The sequence below is a fragment of the Oryctolagus cuniculus genome, chromosome 16 (genome assembly GCF_051225735.1).
Source record: "Oryctolagus cuniculus isolate XC-2025 breed Fujian yellow rabbit chromosome 16, ASM5122573v1, whole genome shotgun sequence".
NCBI lineage: Eukaryota > Metazoa > Chordata > Mammalia > Lagomorpha > Leporidae > Oryctolagus > Oryctolagus cuniculus.
In genome coordinates, this window is record NC_142882.1 from 41656216 (window position 1) to 41676994 (window position 20779).

The 20779-nt window shown below is 42.4% G+C and overlaps 1 protein-coding gene across 4 annotated transcripts in view; it reads right to left on the reverse strand.

The window, feature by feature from the left end:
- Positions 1 to 1064: 1064 nt before the first annotated feature.
- Positions 1065 to 20779, reverse strand: part of ETV1 (ETS variant transcription factor 1) — a 103541-nt gene continuing 83826 nt past the window's right edge. For all 4 annotated transcript variants that reach the window (XM_070059381.2, XM_089315154.1, XM_089315155.1 and 1 more), the window contains 4 exons: positions 19129 to 19197; positions 15458 to 15627; positions 9842 to 9943; positions 1065 to 3796 (listed from right to left, as the gene is read on the reverse strand). In XM_070059381.2, the coding sequence (XP_069915482.1) occupies positions 3575 to 3796; positions 9842 to 9943; positions 15458 to 15627; positions 19129 to 19197 (563 nt within the window). In that variant the 3' untranslated portion in view covers positions 1065 to 3574. The remainder of the gene's footprint in view (positions 3797 to 9841; positions 9944 to 15457; positions 15628 to 19128; positions 19198 to 20779) is intronic.

Genomic DNA, 20779 nt, shown 5'->3' on the forward strand with positions numbered 1-20779 from the left:
ATCACTTGTAAATGTTAAGATCAGATAGCAACAATCTGGACTAACACCAAAATAAATTTATCAACACAAATATATCGTCTGGTTTGGACAACAGATCTACCTGTGCTGCGACTATCATCCATTGCATCTCTCACACTTGGGGGCTGGGAGAGACTTAAATAAAAGCTAGATATGATTTCTAGACGTTCTGGTGGAATAAGCAGACCTGAATAAAGCAAGCTTTCAAAACTATTTATGCTGAATCAAGGAAGAATATCTTCATGCAAAGTAAAAACAAACGAACAAACAAACAAACGAACAAACCTTCAGTACTTTCTAATCTTAGCTCTATCCGCAGAACCTATCTGTCCCTGGGTAAAGAAGCTGTCATTTTTGCTATAGTTTATTCATCTGTGATTGACCAAATAATGCCCCCACCCCATTTATGCCTTAATCCCAGAAACCTTTACACAACTTATTTGGCAAAAGGGACTTGGTTTATGTGATAAGGATCTTGAGAAGGCGGGATTACGGGCTACCTGAGTATTCTCTAATGAGAATCCTTAGGACAAGCAGGAAGGAGGCGATGATGGTGGAGGGAAGGGCTGTGACCATGAACGCAGAAAAAACTCACAGGCCCTGGAGGTGGACAAAGCAGCATCTCCCCCGGGGGCCCCAGAAGAAACTAGCTCTGTGCACAGCTTGGATTCAACCCCATATGGTTCCTATTGGATTTCTGACCTTCACAAGTGTAAGCAGAAAAACTCGTGTTGCATTGTGGGTGTTCGTTACAGCATCTACAGTACACTGGACTGCCAAGATCTTCAATGCGCTGAGAAAAATGCTTTGCACAGCTAGCTTTGTGGATTTTTATTTTGAAGTGCATCATTTAGAATAAATCCTTTTCCATTAGTTACCTTTTTTTGGTTGCAATGAATCTGTTGGGAATTAGCATTTCCTCAAGAGACAGCAAACACTAGTATTTCTGTTAGTTTCTTTCACCAAGTTGGGGGACCGCGATATTTCATAAATTTGATTTCTATATTTGAGTAGCCAATTTATTAGAAATTGAAAACACAAGAATCTTGCAGAAATCAGCTGCCAGATTTATTATTCTACCTGAAAATAAAAACATAAAAACACAGCCAAACAAACAGAAAAATAGAATAAAAACAGAACTTAAACAAACAAAAAAATCCCTTTAGATATATTTTTCCAAGAGTTTATAATGCAATATTTGAACCCTTCTGTATTGGATATATATTTAATTTGGCCACATACTTACTGAGCTCAGTGAGTCACTACATTCAACAGCAAAATACACAGTCTGGCCTTAAATATTATATAATTATTACCATTTCTTCCTTCGATACTTTAAGATAACTCACGGCCCAACTCTTTCTCAGTGACTAGAATTAGAATATTCAAAAGAGGGAAAAGAAACAAAGCACAAAAGAAAAAAAATCCACAAAATGATTTCCATTTAGAACATATTTAAAGACTCACTTAAACTTTCTCCTTCAATTTCACCAAATATCTCAATCATACATTTCAATTTTCTTTCCAATAAAACTTTCACTGAATATTTTAAAATCTGTTTTTATTCTAAGTGCTGCAAATGGTCGCATGAGCATATGGGGGAAGAAAGTCCTGATTTTTAAGGCATATTTCTTAGCACATAAAGGACCCACTGTTGTGTGATGTGGATGTAGAATAGTCAGAAATCTCGGGTTTCTTACGTATCTTGAGATTAGAAAATGGTTTTTGGAGGAATAGTGAATAGTACCAATTTGAGCAGGTAAGCTTCCTTCCCAGGAATTGTTTAGTTTGGAGCTGCAATTGGTGTTAAGTGATAGAGAATGGGCACCAGGGATATCTTAAATCATCATTTGTAAGGTTTGTTCCTTTAACATTTTGCAATGGACTCTTTAAAAACAGTCAGTTACTGAACAAAATTCATGTTCCTGCTTGAATGTGGCACCACTGACTTAGTGGTTTTTTTTCAAAGTGAATGCAACAACACATCCTATTTCAAATGTTCTCTTCAAACGTAAAACAATAAAACAAAACAAAAAAAACTTTGAAACTTCAAATCTTGAAATCTTCTTTCAAACAATCCAAATCACATTTACAAGAGTGTCCAAAACAAGAAGATGGGTACTATCCATGCCAGTGCTATGTCAGACAGCAACTTCCTGTATCCTTTGATGGTTGTGCATAATTTCCCTTTCCATCAAAAATTATGAGTTTCCACAGTTTCCCTTAGCAAGCTGAAGCTTACTCTTCATTTGTCAATGTGCATAAAAGCTGCTTATAGCATAGCATGGCATAAGCTATTTTTTAAGCAATAAATGGTTTGAGTCATCTATTTTGTCCTGAAATGCTATCCTTAGTTAACTGCATTGCTTATAAATGGTCATAGTAAATTCAGCATGAAAGAGAGTATTACAGAAAAGACAGCAGCAGAAGCATTAGCATTATCTAATATTTATATATGTTATCAACATAACACAGCAGTAAAAGGTTTAAATGCATATCAATGGGTACCATGTCTAAAAATTACTATAGTACCTATTTAGTGTATTGGATATTTTTCTTAAAGAGTGCTTGCTGTAACTAGAACAGCATAATATGTGATTTAGTACAGTTAATTCTTATTGATTAAATAATGTGTTTATGTACTGAAGGAAGTGAAAGGAGACAGATTTTTTTTTTTTTTGCTTCACTGTAATCCAGATTTAACATTTAAATGAAAATTCCAACAGATCATGACATGTCCTTATTTAACTGAATCGGGCTTGAAAGTATTTGAAAGACGGCGTGGTTGGTATCTAAACGGCAAGGTGGCACCAGAGACGCATAATGCTACTGGCCTGTGACTCAGTTTGGAGCCAGAGTCCTGAACTGTGCACCTCATTTACAGTCCTGGCGACTTCTCCACTTCAGAGAGAGTGGCCCAAGTTATAGTTATCCTCTGGGAGTCATACATGAAGCAGAACAAAACAGAAAAACAGCAAACGCAACTGCCAATACCTTTGTACAAGAGGTGCAAAAACATCACTTCTAACAATTAAACTGCCATTTACAGTAGATTGTTTTTCTTTCTTTTTTTTTTTTTTTTTTTGTACACCTGCTGAGACTTGGCAATGATGGGGGGAGGGGAGAATGCCCAAGGCAAATAGTCTCCAAGTGGATATTTACACAAGGTGGAATTAACCGTATCATAGCTACCCGGAGAAAATGAAAATTATCTTGCGTTGTTAAGAAACCAGATAGACGTGATAGAGCTTCATCATACTTAAAACCTGCAGGACCCCGTCCCAAGCCTAAGTAAAAAGTAATCCCCTCGTCCCTTTACCCGCTCACCCATTGTCTTCCTGTTACACAGAATAAATGTTTCAATTTCTCCCACCCGCCCTCAAATAAAGTGCACAGTCCATGGCAAACCATAGAATAATGCAACAGGAAAAGCCCCTTTTCATGTATTATTATTTAAAAATAAAATACAAACAACAAAAATAGAACGACGAGCATCCAGCGATCGATCCTCTGCATCCGGCAGAGAGAGGAGCGGCCCTGCCGACTGTCCCTGGGGTCAGTACACGTAGCCTTCGTTGTAGGGGTGGGGGTTGCAGCAGCCCCCTTCGGGCATGTAGGCCATGCTCTCGTCAAAGTGGGACAGGGGCACCGTGTCCTCCTCGTTGACGTGACGCTCTAGGTCCGTCTTCAGCAGCGGGCGCTGATTGTCTGGAAATGCCATGGAGAACAGGGCTTCCGGGTCACACACGAACTTGTACACGTATCTCTCTCCAGCCACCTGAAGGCCACGTGGACGAGAAGAGCCCGCCCTCACCATCCCCAGCGAGGGAAGGAGAGGGAGGAAGGAAAGCATGGTTAGTGCATGGGCAAGGATGGGCCAGAGAGAGGAAAAAGCAGCCAGGTGATAGCAGATACCGCTACAAGACCCAAAGTACAACAGGCGACACTTGCTGACCTTGAGCAATGCATTCATTCTACATGGAGCTGGGCCATTTGCTCGCTTTATTAGCAAGGTAACTGTCATTGTTTGGGCAAACAAAAAATCAATGATTTAATGCAGGCATTTCTCATCCAACTTTTTTCCGCTTTGAAAATACAAGTTCTGTATTTGTCAAAACCTGCACCTTTAAGGGGTAATAGCTCCCTCTTAAATAACATTTCTGAAATAGCAAAGAAACTAAACTTTCAATGGAAAATGTGTTTGATTCCTAATAAGACTACACTAGTGATTCACTGATTCACAGGGTGAACTTTTATTTTATTTATTTATTTATTTATTTTTTGCTGCTGCTTCTTTTTCACTGTGCATTCTCATCTAAAAATAAGACGCACAGCCTTATTTAAATGAAAGATGGATCCAGAGGACAGCGCTATCCTGGGTACATCACTTTTTAAAATGAAAGCAAGATGCATTAGACAGAAGTTAAGGATGTGTGTAAAGTGTCAAATTGAAGTAAGAGGTGTAAAAAAGTGAAAGGGATTTAAAACCCGCAATGCATAGGGAGGAAATGAGAATAAGAAATGTGACAACTGCCTGAGATATTGGAGAGGTGGCATAATTTGAGGGAACAACATGCCCCGAACGTAAATTTTTAAGAGAAATGTTTCCATGGAAAATAATAAACACGTGAACCAGACAAATGAGCCTCTTGTTAGCAGACAATGCTGAGGGCTCCAAGCCCAGAGAGTGAGGGACAAAGACAGTTGTTTGTGCTGATGGAGATGTGTGTGTGTGTGTGTGTGTGTGTGTGAGTCTTAATTCTAAGCTGAAAATGACTCGACAACTCTCTGTGCCATGGATCAAAAAGACATCGGTATGGTGTGGGAGAGCTGTGTGTTCATGGTTTACAAACCATCTGTGTAGGTTCAAAAAAAGGGGACCCTGGTACTCTGGTGCTCTAAGGGCATTGGCTGCCTTGGATTTCAGTAAAAAGAAACCACTTTAGTGATTCTAAGTAATCTGACTATTCCTAGGTTTGAAAGAGCTTACACCCAGTGGTGTTTACAAATGTGGACACAATGCCCATCTGGTCTCTTTTTGTGTGAAGTGGAAACAACAAAGGCTGTTTCAGGCCCGAGGTAAAGTCCCTGCCCAGTGCAAGGCACACAGAGGAGCCGGCCATAAATGCATTGACTTGAATCTTTTATATAAAGGAAATAAAGGTATTTTCTTCTACATCTAAAAAAAAAATGTGTTTATGTGAAAGGCAGAGAGACACAGAGATCCCATCCACTGGTTCACTCCCCAAATGCCTACAACAACCAGAGCTGGGTGAGACTGAAGCCAGGAGCCCAGAACTCCATCCAGGTCTCCCACGCAGGTGGCAGGGCCCCGTGTACTTCATCCATCATCCATCAGCTGCCTCCCAGGGTGTGCATAAGGAGGAAGCTGGGTGGATCCCAGGCATTCCATATGAGGTGTGGGCAGACACAAGGGGCAGTTTAACTCACTGAGCCGAATACCTACCCTGGACATTCGGTTCTTAAAGATGAAATAGTAAAATTACCATAAAACTAAAAATAGGCAATATGAGAAGCAAAACTGAGACAACCAATTCTAGTTTTCCTTTCTTTTTCTTTTTCCTAAGTATTTTAAGCAGTAATCATAGATGGCCTGTGCATGCCTCTTAGTGTTTCATCAGCTGCTTCGTTTTGTTTGGGGCTATTGAGGAGACATCTGCTCTGGGCACTGAGCATTTCTGGTGCGATCTGTTGCCACTGGCAATAATCAGAAATGATGTGACAGGAGGAATTCAAATGTAAGGCCCATAATCAAGATTCTACAACCTCTTAAGGACCTGGCTTTTCCTCACTGCTTGTTTCCCCTTCTCTGGAAGGAACACGTTTAGAGCCCTTGCTATATTTTTTGAACTACGGCTGCTAAGAACCAACCAAGGGGAAATGATGTCTTCCATTATTAGTAAAACAATTACCATGTGGAAAATGTCGTATGTTAAGGGCACTCAGGTTGCAACACTGACAGAGAAAATCGAATCAGAATAAAACACAGGGATCTTACGGAGGAGACAAAGGGGGAAGACAATCAGGTGTCACTTGTGAGCTGACTACTCCTTAACTTGGGTTTTAACCTCAGGATTTCAGAAGTAATACAAGGATCCTGGATAGTTAGATATCACTGATTAACCACAAAGAAATCGTGAAGTATAATTCTATCATCCAGAATATAACTATTGGCAAAATACTTGTATATATTTTTCTGGATATTGAAATAGAAATTCACACATGTAGTGTCCATAAGGCATAACAAGCATTAGATAACTGAATTTCTTCTTCCCTAATTACTGAAATTATCAGTTCTTAATTTTTTACATGCTTAGACCCACTTGATTATATTTTATTTTCAAATCTTTTAATTTCATTCTTTTACATATATTACATAGGCCCACATACGAGGAATCTTCAAAGAAGAGTTTATGCAAAACAGGTAGTATGAACAAAACCATGCTTGCATTGCAAACTTTTTTGTGCCAAAATAAACTTAATTGTAATTCCGGTTTCCATGAAGTTTTGAAGTATCTTCATATAATTTTAAGTCAATGTGCAAATGTGATCATATAAACATTTTCTCCTACATCCTGAAATTCGTCCACACTTTTTTATTTGAAGGCCTGTACAGTCTTCCTATGATTATCGGCTGCAGAGTTTAGCTGACCCTCAGCGTGGTGCATTTGTTCAGTTACGACGGGAAGGGCAGGGTGTTGCAGAAGCACAGTGAGTGAGGCTCTGGGGAGTTCTGGGTATGCCAGATTAGAACAAGTGGAATGACTCAGCACGTGAGGAAGATGGGATACAGGCTGCAGAGACTGGACGGGTCCTGACTATGGCCAGTGAACCGCAGGTTTTGCCATTTACCGTTCTTAACATTATACACCGACATGTAGCATTTTATTTACCAATCTGAACGGACAGATGGGTGGTAAACAGTTCCTGGGGGCAGTTACAGCCTCAGGGCAAAACTATGTGGGTGGGGGTGGGCAGGTGGCACAGCAGTTAAACTGCTGCTTGGGATGCCCACATCCTGCACTGGATGCCTGGGTTCAAGTCCCAGCTCCATGCTGTCCATCCCGACTTCCTGCTGATGCGCACTTGGTTGGCAGTCGATGACGGCTCAAGTACTTGGGGTCTTTTCAAACACGTGGAAGATTTTAATTGAGTTCTGGGCTCATGGTCCTGCCTGGGCTACTGCAGGGATTGAGGGGGTGAAGCAGCAGTGGATAGGAGATGTCGTCATCTGTCTCCCTCTCTATCTCTCTGTTTTTCAAATAAATGAAATGAAAAATTTTAAAATCGATTAAAGACAAAGATTCAGGAAGACAAGGAAAAACGTGAAGAGGAACAGCATTGCTGTCTGCAGTGTCTGTGTCATTATTTGGCAGAATTCGCCCTACTAATTTATAAAAGAGATTGTGACATGAAGTCTGAACACATTTGGGAACAGACAAGCCCATGCTTCACACCCTGAGAAGCCCAACCAACCAACCTCAGAGCTGAGGTGCAATTAGGATCCTATTGTAGTCTGAACGCTCTGGGAATGATCCTTCAGATAAAGGCTAATGGGTCAAGACACGTGATGATCCCAGCGCAGCCTGGCTTACATGGGCTTCTGGATCTGAGATGCACGGCCAGCTACGATTGGGTGGAGACTTCTACCGTGCCAGATACATTGCGAAGTCTCCCAAGGGCACTATTTCATTTGATAATGGTAGTGATTGGAATAAGGTAGGAATATCACCCTTTTTAGGAGAAGAACATTTTCTTTTTTTTTTTTTTTTATTTTTTCTTTGGACAGGCAGAGTTAGACAGTGAGAGAGAGACAGAGAGAAAGGTCTTCCTTTTTCCGCTGGTTCACCCCCCAAGTGGCCGCCACAGCCAGCACATTGCGGCCGGTGCACTGCATCTATCCGAAGCCAGGAGCCAGGTGCTTCCTCCTGGTCTCCCATGCGAGTGCAGGGCCCAAGCACTTGGGCCATCCTCCACTGGGTCTCAGCAGAGAGCTGGACTGGAAGAGGAGCAACCGTGACAGAATCTGGTGCCCCAACCAGGACTAGAACCTGGGGTGCTGGCACCGCAGACGGAGGATTAGCCTAGTGAGCTGCAGCACCAGCCAAGAAGAACATTTTCAAGGTGGTCCAGTGAGCAGCTGGCACTCCCCAGGAAATCACAACTGCACTGTCTTCCCATGCTGTGCAACACGGACCAGTGAGACCTCTCAGCAGCCCGGCATGAGACTGCCCCTGCACAGGGCAAGATGGCTGAGAAGGGGAAGCAAGAGACCCATCTGAAAGGACCTGGATACAAAAGGGGTACGGTGGGCCAGCGCCACGGCTCACTAGGCTAATCCTCCGCCTAGCGGCGCCGGCACACCGGGTTCTAGTCCCGGTTGGGGCGCCGGATTCTGTCCCGGTTGCCCCTCTTCCAGGCCAGCTCTCTGCTGTGGCCAGGGAGTGCAGTGGAGGATGGCCCAGGTGCTTGGGCCCTGCACCCCATGGGAGACCAGGAAAAGCACCTGGCTCCTGGCTCCTGCCATCGGATTAGCGCGGTGCGCCGGCCGCAGCGTGCCAGCCGCGGCGGCCATTGGAGGGTGAACCAATGGCAAAGGAAGACCTTTCTCTCTGTCTCTCTCTCTCACTGTCCACTCTGCCTGTCAAAAAAAAGAAAAAAACAAAAAAAAAAAAAAAAAGGGGTACGGTGGGTGAGAGAAAGGGAGGAGTGAAAAACAACCCCAGTGTTGAGTTGGAAAAGGCGTTAGAAGCAGGTAGTTAAAGTTACACATTTTGAAGGTGAGACTAGGAATTGGGAAGAGCCTGAAAACCTAATTCAGCCCTGTGGGTTAATTACGGATCTTGGCGGTTCTAACTTCTGAGTGGGCAGATTCCAGGGCACTGACTTCCTAGTTCTAGGAAGCTCAATGGTGCTACCTACTTCTGTTCTCTTTCAGTTCACAGAGCAACTTGCCTAGTTTTTCTTGGTATCAATAGGATGACATAAATATCCACCACAATCTATAACATAGGCTTACATCCCCCACCCCAATAATACAGGACACACAATAAAACTGTAAAGCTCACGTTGGATGAATCATAAGTACAGTTCATCGTCAAGGGAATTAAATTTGAATATGCATGTAAGAATGAAGAATGTAATAACAATAATAAATAGTAAAACATTTATCTTCATTTGTCCCTTAATATCATCAGAGAATTTCATATTTTATTATAAGCATAATTCAGTTATTTTATCTTTTTCTTTAAAAAGTTACTATCACATAGTAAGGGAAGTTCATTTGAAATAAAATGAAATATTGAAATTTGTTTTACCAACCAAAGGAGAGCAAATATTTACTTTCAACCACTTAGGATGTTAAATTGTCAGGTGATAAACCAGGCAAGATTGCAGGATAAAATACCGTTATTAAGAGAACAAAGAAGTGGCTGATGCTTTGAAAATTAGAATAAGAAAAAAAGTTAAGAATTGAGTTAGGCTAATGTACTTCATTTTCATTAGAATTTATGAACAAAATCATTCAAGAATTATATTAACTGTGAAGAGTGTAGCAGAACAATGACTTCTGCAGATAGAGATGTAATACTGAAGCATTCTTTTTTTTTTTTGGCCATATGCAAAAAAAAAACAGGAACTTCCAGGAAGCCTATTCTTCTGCATATAATATTATTACAATGCATTTATACATAGAAAGGCTTGTCATACCAAAACGAAGAGCTGAGAAATCACGGAAGCACGAGAAAACCTTGCTTCAGCAACACAAGGACATGACAAGTGTCAACACGGTCAAGTTGCTTACCTTCTGCATGATACCTTTCTCATAGTAGTAGCGGAGCGAACGGCTAAGTTTGTCATAGTTCATAGCTGGCCTGTTTTTCTGAATGCCCCAACGCCGGGCCACCTGCACCCAAACAGAATTATGTTATCCTGTTTAGTCATAACATATCAGTATATTCCATAAAAATTAGGTGGTTCATTCACGACCTGCCAACACTCCACCAAAATATGTCCCAGTCAAAGACCCAAGTGAAGGAGCCAAAGCCATCTTGATCTGAATTTGCTGTGTCCTGGTTTGCTTTTTTAAACCAGGGGTGCATGCGTTATGGTGATCATTCAGAAACACAATAGAATTTTTTGTCACCATTGTTTTGGACACAAAATTAAATGGAAAGCAGGGAATGTGTTTACAACGGGAATGAACAGGCTGCAATTCACCAAAATGAGGCAAGTTTTCCATTTGGAGTTACACTGTCCGGTTTTTCCTTCTTGGTTTTGCAGACAAAAACTATAGATTAAAAGCAGTTTAGTTATCTCTTTCTAAAGGTGTTTTATTGGGGTCACAATAAAGCAAAACAAGGAAGAGATACTCTGCTCAACAATCTGTAAAAGAAGGAACAAGTAGCAATGTGCATAGCTGAGAAAAACAGTATACAAATTAGTAAACTGAACTGCAAACAATTTTTATTGCCTGGAGCAGCGACAGAATAAAACTGTAGCCAATGCTAAACTGGAGAATTAAGATTTCATTTAGAGAACAGTAATTGGATGCTAAAAATAAGAAGGAAGTGGAAAAGGTCATCACGTATACAAGTCTACAAACAAACATCTCTTCTGTGGCTTTAGGAGAGCAATGTATCTGCTAAGACAGTGTTGCTAAGGAGAGGCTTTAGACACCTGGGGTCCTCAATATGCCTAAAATATGATAAAACACACTTTCACCACACCAGCACATGGGCTAGCTGAGACAATGTACAGAACCACATCGCCTCCTGTGGCTCCCTGCAAGCTGAAGTCATGCTCTCATTAACGTCCAATCCTGGGGCTGGCGCTGTGGCGCAGTAGGTTAATCCCATGCCTGCGGCATCCCATATGGACACCAGTTCTAGTCCTGACTGCTCCTCTTCCGACCCAGCTCTCTGCTATGGCCTGGAAAGCAGCAGCAGATGTCCCAAGTGCTTGGGCCTCTGCATTAGTGTGGGAAACCTGGAAGAAGCTCCTGGCTCCTGGCTTCAGATCGGCCCAGCTTTGGCCATTACAGCCATTTGGGGAGTGATCCAGTAGATGAAGACCTCTCTCTCTGCTACTCCCTCTCACTGTCTGTAACTCTACCTCTAACCAGTAGATGGAAGACCTCTCTGCCTCTCCCTCTCACTGTCTGTAACTCTAGCTCTCAAATAAATAAATAAAGTCGTTAATGTCCAATCCTTACAAGTCAGAGCAGAAACTGCAGCTGCCATGCCCACCTAGGCAATCCCAAGGGAGCTTTAGCTCTAGGGTTGGTGTGTTCCTTCATTTCCATGAACCTCCAAGTTGTTGCTATGTCACATGGGCTAAAAAAGAGCCCTCTTCTCAAAGAGATCTTTGTCTCTCTCCATTTTATTGGCAATAACTTTTCTCTATGGTTTTTTTTTTCTTTTAAAACTGGTGACCCTTGCTATTTTATCACTCACTAATCCCTATTCTCTTAATAAGGATTCAAAATACTTTATCATAGGCATAAGTGTATACATTTTTAAGAGGAGAAAGAAGCAATTACATATCCAAGCTGACAATCACAGTGACACATGCATTTCAATTTTCCAAAGATAAATTCCACTTTCAATGAAAATTATCTGAGCAATGATGGCATGCGGGGTTGGGGAGAGGGAGAGGAGTGCAGAGAGGTGGCAATAAGAAAGCATTTTAAAAAATAAAATGTTTTTCAAAAATCTAACAATGGATATCAGTGAATCTTCAATAGACACGGCAGCTAAACAGCACACGAACCCTGACGGGATATGAAATGAGTTGGGAGCATCTCCTTAAACTAAATAATTTCTGAATACTTATTCACTAGTGAAGGATCCTGTTCTAGACACCAGGCACCAGGATGCAAGTGGAAATGAAGTACAGCAAACTTCAAGACAACCTTGTGGGAGTCTCTGGGCAGAGAGGCCTGATCTCTTCATACCATAAGCAGAGTCAGATGCTTAAGATGCCAGTTAAATCTCAGCACTGTAGCCATTAGTAGACATTTCAAAACAAGAAAATATGTTCTTGGAGTTGTTTTGGTGTCATATGCCCCGTAAAGTTGAGAGCAATGGAGCTCAGCCACATGCTGATGAGATGCAGAGTTAAAAATTAACAGGTAGGGGCCAGTGCTGTGGCGCAGCGGGTTAACGCCCTGGCCTGAAGAGCCAGCATCCCCTGTGGGTGCCAGTTCGAGAGCTGGCTGCTCCACTTCCCATCCAGCTCTTTGCTATGGCCTGGGAAAGCAGTGGAAGATGGCCCAAGTCCTTGGGGCCCTGTGCCTGTGTGGTAGACCCAGAAGAGGCTCCTGGCTCCTGGCTTCAGATCAGTGCAGCTCCAGCCATTGTGGCCAATTGGGGAGTGAACCAGCAGATGGAAGACCAACCTCTCTCTCTCTCTGCCTCTCCTCTCTCTGTGTAACTCTCACTTTCAAGTAATAAATAAATCTATAAAAAAATTAACAGGTAACAAAAATAGTTCCTGGGAGAGGGAGACCACCCACCAACTAAGGAAGTCCACTCTGCCTTTACACTGGACCAATCACCATCCTCCCCAGTACCACTCGGAGCCAAGGCCCAACGGTGGCGATGTTCACCGTGACCTCATTTTAAGGTCCTCCATGTGAAACTGAAACAGGCTGTTGGCAAGGAAAATGATGATGGAGAGTACCACAGCATTCACCTTCCCATCGGGTGAATTAAATAGCACGACACAGTTGCTCGATATTTGTCACCTTGTTTTTTAAAAAAGCACGCCTGAATATGTCACAGTAAACCTGCAAACCACAGTCAGCACCTGGCTCCAGCTCAACAAGCTTTCATATCATCAAAGGATATGCATATCAGGTCAATAATTGTTTCTTGGAACAATTCCCTAGGATTCATGATGACTTTAGAAATAACATCTCATTATCTCAAATAGCTCAAAAAGGAAGATCTGAACAATTATGTGTTTGCTGAAGTTATCCAAACACACCGTGCAGACAACCTGTGCGGGTCTGGAGTCTCGCTCAGAAGCATTGCAATCTGCAAGATGAAAAACAGAGACTCGGCACCCAGGGGTGAATTCCGACAATATGGCTTCCAGATATCTCTCCTGTGTGTCGCTTGTATAGACACCCAGAGAGCTGCTACGGAGAACAGGGAAGAGGTGACAGGGAGCCATAGAGGCTATAGAAATTGCAAGAGCCCGTTCCAAGAAGACACTTTAACAAGACATGCAGCCATGGCCTGTTGGACACCATTGCGACAGGGAGCGCCCAGTGAGCAACGCAGCAATCAGAAACACCACTTCCTTCTGAACAAAGGCGCAGGAGGCGGTCAGCCCTGACTGCCCAATTCCCACTGAGTCAGTTTCCATTTGAAAATGGTCTACTGGCTCTGAATTACCAAACCCCCTCTTTTCTTTATGAGTCTGCTGGAAAAAGTTGTCTAAATGTCAGCTTGTTGTATGGAATACATGTAATTGCATTTCTTCCCTGTCTTTGAAAACCACAGAACCTCAGAATTCGCTCTGCGTTAATGGTCATCCGGTCAAATCCTCTGCTTCAACCTCTATCATCCTAACAGTCAAGGGTTGCTGTCTGGAGAACTTGATTCCTTGCGGAAAGAATTGGACTCTGCTCAGTGGGTCAAGATTGCTGACGTAATTCAGCAACGCCCCCCATCTTAGCAAATATGTGACAAAAAAATTCTAAAAATTCAGTTTCTGCTCAGTTTATTTTAATCACCAGTGCAGGGAAATAACTGTTTATGTGATACAAATCCCTGCTGAATGTGCCGAGTTCTAGCACAAACCAACTCTTGTAGGGATAATTCCCCTCCTCCAAGAGATGGAACAAACACATTCCCATTGTTAGATGCTTTCAGTTGACTGTGTTAAGGGGTTCTAGTCCTCATTTGTGTGGTTCCTTCACTTACCTCACTTAAGGACAGCTCAGAAAAACCAATTTTTCTTTGACAGCCAAATTAAGCTTTAAACATCCTAAAAGATTCAAGCACCCACATATTCAGCCCTTGCTTGATGATGAGCAGCTTTAGTTTCTGATACGGGTGTGTTTTGCTGGGGACAAGGGAGATGCTACACAGTCAAGCTGCTCCATTGCTGCTAAAAGTGATTAAAAACTGCAGGAAGATGGCATTGTACGCCTCAGCTTCTCTTATTTCATATTTCTTATAAAGCATTCTTGAGCCAGATAATTGCTTAAGTCCTAAATTACATAACCTTATCTTCGGGGTATGAAATTAGAGCATATTATCTGATTACAGCTGAATACATGGTTTAATAAAGACAGAAAATTTAAGATGTATGAGAGCAGTTGCCTAGGTTGTGGCCGTTTAGTGCATGCAAAACTATTCACTTGGGTTCAAACATATTTCAACCTTACTGAATTTTTCAGCATTACTGAGCTGTTTAGATCCTGTAGCTCATATAATCAGCACGTTAGCTAGAAATTTTCCATTGCTTTCTTGGCTGATAGAAACTAAATTCAATTTTAATAGCAGCAGAGACAGCATCTTTAGTAGGACAGAAAAATTCCATAACAGCCACCCTTCCACAGAGGTTCACAATGGCATTGATGGGTGATGTTACAGTAACAATAGTTGCTTTAAGCCTAAGGCTGATCCTGAGAATAATAACTGAACTCAGAAAATTCTTCCTGGAAACACTTCCTTTGTACGTGTGCAAGGGGGTAGGGAGACGGGGAGAGAGGCGAGTTGAACACTTAGCTGATAGCAATTCCCTTTATCCATATCACCTCTCTCCAAGCATCTGTTACATCCTGGGGCAGCATTTTAAACTTCAGCCCTGCCTTCCAATGGGGCAAGCATACACAGTCCAGAGGACTCCAGGAGGAAAGTCAAGGGGAAACAATGTTTCTACCAGGCCAGAGGTGCCTAAGGACTGAGATTTCCTACTGTGGCTCCTGCATGCCTTTATCTCTCCCAACTGTTCCTGCCCACCACTTCCCTTAAGGGCCCATGACTTTGTTCCTGGCATGGTCCTCTCCAATAATTCTGACAAAGATTCAGATTGTCCAAAGAATGACTGCTAATTTAAAGAAGCAATGCCCCCATCTCCAAAACTAGCAGAACTTCTGGGAGCAGCTCCCTTTCTTCCCCAACCTAGATGCTCCTCTGACAGGGCATTCTTGAACACAGGTGCACGCTCCTGGGCTCCAGCTGATGCCTTCTGTCCTATAGGAAGATGGCCAGCTGGAACCAGACGCAATACCTTCATCACCTTAAGAGGAACCTTTTTTTTTTTTTTTTTTTTGCTCTATTTTCAAAATCAGAAAGTTTAACCTGAAGTTTTACAACAATACATTTTTTGGTCTATGGATTGAAAGTGCAAGCTTCTTTACAATGCAACATATCTGATGAATGTAAAAATCTACAAAACCAACCTCTTCAGGCTCGATCAGTTTGAACTCCATGCCTCGACCAGTCCAGGCAATGAAATGAGAATTGGAAGGGTCGTCCAGGAGAGCGACCAGAAACTGCCAGAGTTGAAGCGAGCCACGCCGCTGGTAGGTGGGGCCCTCCCGGTACATCCCTGGCTCCTGTTTGATGTCCCCTAAATTAAAGAAACATTAAGTCTCTATTATTAGCAATATGCCACTTGCATACAATTCTTTTCATTAACTCTGTCACAGCAATAGTTAAGCCACAACTGCTTTGACTTTCTATGAAACATGATTTTACCATGATGTGGAGATTTAAAATAGTTAAGTGCTGAATGTGAATTAGCAATCTGTACAAACATATAGACAACTGTATATAGAACACATACAGGTCAAGACAAATGCACAGAAGCACCAATGAAATCCACAGATGCATTTATTAACTAGCAAGCTGTACAAACTTACAGACAACCATGTATATCTAACATATGCAGGTCAAGACAAATGTATACAAGCGCCAACAGAATTCACAGATATATTCATTTGCAACAATTCTGCGTAACTATCTTTTTTTCCTCCTTGATTCTCTTAAAAACCACTGTATCTAATCTTGCTTCTTGGCTTATATTAATGCCATTACTTACTGCTCTAAGCAATAGTGAAGAAGGAGTCATCAATTTCAAACTCTGGAAATGGTATTTTTTGGACAAATTCAATTCTGCAAGCCACCATTTGTATGAAGTTCATAGACCTGCACAATGCAAACTACTGAAAAATTTAATGCAAATATTGCAAAGCAAATTTAGTAGTATCTTAAACTCGTGCATTAAAATAAGCTGCGCCTTATAGAAATCAGGAGAATCCTGCTGGGAACGCAGGGCCAACCTGTGTTGCACAACCATCACTGTATCCTGCCTCCAGCTCACCAGCCCTTCATAAAGCAGCTACCATGCAAACACTGTCTTCTGTTTTCCTTTAGATACGACTTGAATTTCATTCACTTGAATTTGCCTCACTATTCTTTTTCTACAAGTCCAATTTAAAAATGTCTACCCCAGAGGTTTCTGTTATTCATGGTCTGTCATTTATTTAGTATTGTCATTTATTTACTATTCCTACGTAGTTTAATGCTAAGCCAATGACAAATAAGCAAACCTTTCTGGTGATATAATCATATTTATAGGCAGAAGTTATAGAGACAAAAAGGTGTTAGCACTGCAATGCTTCTGGCATAATTCTGGCTTTACAACCAAAAATACCCAGTTTCAGGACTACTAATCATGTTATCTCTGGCCAATCACCAATCATCTTAAGAACGTGTGGAAACAGTCCTATTGTAGATGCAGAGTCTACGGTCCTCAAGGAAACAATGGTTAATGTAAGAGAAAGGGGGCAGATTGGCGCCTCCTCACATGGGGCACCAAGCATAAGAAAAGGGGTGCGGAACAGAGGGGAGACATAATACAAATTCGCAGCAGACTGACCAACCAACTGCCAGCGCACACACAGAGTGAACATGTGGCAGAGGGCCCAACCCCTAGCAGGCTGGGCCTTTTCATATCTTAGGTGGGCTGCCAGATTGGGGGGGGGGGGGGTAGGTGGGGAGGAGCTTCTCCATCCTGGTTCTTCAAGTCTGGCCCCCTGGCTTCCAAACCTGGGGAAGAATGCAGAGGGTGCAGTGGGGAACAATACAGGGTGTGAGACTGAACTTGTCTCTTGAAAGAAGGCAGGGCCAATAAGAACCTAAAATGTCTGAGGCTGGTATCTTTGTCCCATCAGTTAACACACGCATTTCTCCTCTTCACTAGGGAAATGTTTCAGACAGAACGGATTCAAGTCGATCCATTCAAACTCAGCGTGGATTCTAACACAGAGCAATCTCAAGTGTTTTAAACCTTTACTTTGGTCACTAGAGAGAAAGACACTTCCTAAAACAATTACAGAAGGAACAACAGTCTACAAAGCTACACCAGAACACAAAATTATTCAGTCAATAGCTGCTGAAAATTATGATGTCACTTTGGTCTTAACTAGAAAAGCTACAACTCTTATCTTCTTATTGATCTCAAGGAAGGCTTTATTTACCTCGGTTTTTCTTCACAGATTTACAAATTTTTTCATGGGGGCTAACTGAGCAATTGTGCAGATAAGAATGGAACACTGTTACATTTTCTATGTTTCTATTTACTTCTGCCTATGAATGTGATCACATTGGCCATGTGCACTGGAAAAAAACGACCCCCTCATTTATCTTTCTCCTTCTTCTCTGTCACTCAGAAAACCCAAGACAAATACTATCTTCCACCCAAAAGTTTTCATCATATAAAACTGAGGAGTATTGAAAGGTTGAGGGCAATAAATAATAATCAAGAAAGCAAGCTGCTCCAACACTAGTTCCTTTGGCCTGCCGGGGTACAGTACAATCCTGTCCATAGGGTTGATTTATTTTTCTTTGCTACATGTCCTTCCTCACATTCAAGATTTCTCCAACGTGAAGCTCACCAAAAAGGAAAGAATCGGTTAAAGGTCCTCAAACTTGGTCTCAAAGAGGAGAAGCTATATTTTAAAAACCGTGGTGTTCTGATAATAGGGCTAAATAGCACAGTGTTCACCTCTGAAAACACAAAGCTGAAAACTTGTGGAACGAGGTCCAGGAGATGACCCCGCTGGGGTTATAGCCTGTGACCTTCAGTGAGTTTGGTGCTTCCAAGAATCAGATCTTCCCCAGACTCACCACCCCTCTGAGAGGTAGAGAGGTGGCACGGGAGCAAGTGACCGCAACAAGCAGTTCATTAGGACTGAAAAGCAATGTGAACAGGACTTGGCTGTTGAAATCACGACAATTAAAAAGTTCTGCAAGCTCCCAAGTCATTACATGCAAGATCCCCAAAGTTTGTGCAATCAGCTAATCAGAGGGCCCCTGCTCGCTTCCTGTGAACAATCAAAGCAGCAAATACGGAGACCACTCCGAAGCAACCTCTGAATCAATTCACGGCTCACTTTTTACCCGAGCCTCCTTGGAGATGCTGACCTGCGCCAAACTTGTCCAGAGAGGACAATCGTTATCTAACTGGACACCCTCTTCTAACCTCTGGGGCCCCTGTCGTGGCCGCAGCGAGTGACATGAAAAAGATAATGCTTTCCTATCTGCCTTTTAAGCAATTACGAAGTAATGCTACATTAGCCACATACATCGTCGAAGTGAGGTGGGGGGAGGACGAACAATCACTAACTAAATGGGCAGTTATGTTGTTCCTGTGCTCCGTAATGCATCTTTTCACGAACAATAAGAGAAAGGAGGCTGCATTAGTCATCAGCGCATCCACTGTAGCCTGCTCTCTGCTCGGCTTTGTTAATTACGGGATCAGCTTCCAATAAATCTCAAATAACAAGCTGTATGTGCTCAGCAGGGCAAAGCAAAGACCCCTGTTCCTCCACACTCAGCACAGCCCAGAGCGAGGCTCGCTCCTCCAAACGTGGACTGAGTCACTGGACAAAAGGAAAGACGTTTAGAGAGAATCTGTAACAGGTGAAGTCTAAGTGCACAGCAGATGTTGACATGCACAGGAATCCTACAGCCAGCATGCCGGCTGGCTTCAGAAGTGACCACAGGGATCTGGCCACACCCCCCCGCCCCGGCCCCAAATCAGAACTCCGAACACTGAAAAACCTACCATCGAACTTCTCTGGAACCACACAGGTGTCATCGTAAAACTGCCGGGGCCCCTTTTCGAACATACAGCCTGTGGGGGCAATGGGAGGCGTGAATTCATGGTGGACACGAAGCTCACCCTCACCACCGTCAAACAGAAACGGCAACACAAAAGTGGGGGTGCAGGGCAACTGGCATCATTCAGCTCTTCGGCCCTGGACACGCTGTTTAACTCCCACGACCCAGTCTTCTGACCATCTCACACCAGGGAACAGAGCTGTGGTGAGGACTGAATGCGGTGGCCGGTACACAGAGATAGGTAAAAGTCGATCCTTCTCACTGCCACCAATGCCCCTCTACTCTGACCCCCCTGGGGTCTCCAGCGCAGCCCCTCCCTTCCGTGTGCTTCTTCCACTCCTGCCCTGTCTGGCAACTCAGTGAGAAGAAAGGGAAATCAAAGTCAATCACTGATGAGGACTTTGCATTAGGGCTCTGAGGCTCTAAACAGAGTCATTTATTCCCTGCGGAAACATTTAGAAGGGCTAACCCTCCCTTCTTCAGTAGCCGCGCTAGGGAGAGAGGACAAACCTCAACTTTCCTTTAACCCAAAACTTCCCACAATTATTTTCCCCTCAAGTCTCCATGACTGTGGACCTTAGTCTCATGGTTACTATCGTTAATTACTAGGACAAAACGTCCTAAAGTTCAATAATACTTCTGTTTCTCAAATACCTTGGTCTTTATGGTGGGTGCATGATGTAGCAGCAATGACAGCAACAGAAATCACACTGCATTTGTGAAAAACATTTTTTGAGATCTTTTTAAAACATGTATATAAAGGGGACAAATTTTGTGTATTTCATATATGCCATCTTAGCATATGTGGGTGAAATACGAAATACTTCTCACCCTTCCCTCCTTCACACCCACCGCCCCTCCTTTCATACTTTTATCATAGCATACTTTCAATTTACTTTGTAATCACAAGCTTAATCCTCCCCTAAATCAAGAATTCAACAAGCAGTAAGTAGAAAAACTACTGTTCCTCAACAGCATAGACAAGGGCTGTATACAATAAAAAAACTCAAAATGTCAATTTCACCCATATATAGTACTTTTTTATACTCTGTGTATAAGTTACTGCAAATCAGGGAAAACATGATATTTGTCTTGGGGACTTCACTAAGCATATGGTCCCCAACTGCATCCATTTTGGACAGGACTTCATTCTTTTTGATGGCTGAGTAGTATTCTATCATATATATATATATATATATACATATATATATATATATCTCACAATTTCTTATCTCGCCATCACTTGATGGACATCTGATTTCATACCTTAGCTATTGTGAATTGAGCTGTTATAAACATGGGGGTACAGAGAACTCTTTCACATGTTGATTTCATTTCCTTTGGGTAAATTCCCAGGAGTGGAATGGCTGGGTCATGTCATAGGGCTATATGTAGAACTTCTGATCTCAAACATTTTAGATTTAACATCGAACACTCTGCCTTCAACTTCTATTGCTGTCATTCAATGCAAGGTAGTCAATATTGGACCCACCCTCAAAGGATAGATCTAAGTCAGTCTTGCTGAGGAGACAGTGTTCAGGTCAAGATCCACACATGAATTTTCAGAAACCCTGGAATGGGGGGTCAAGTCCAGA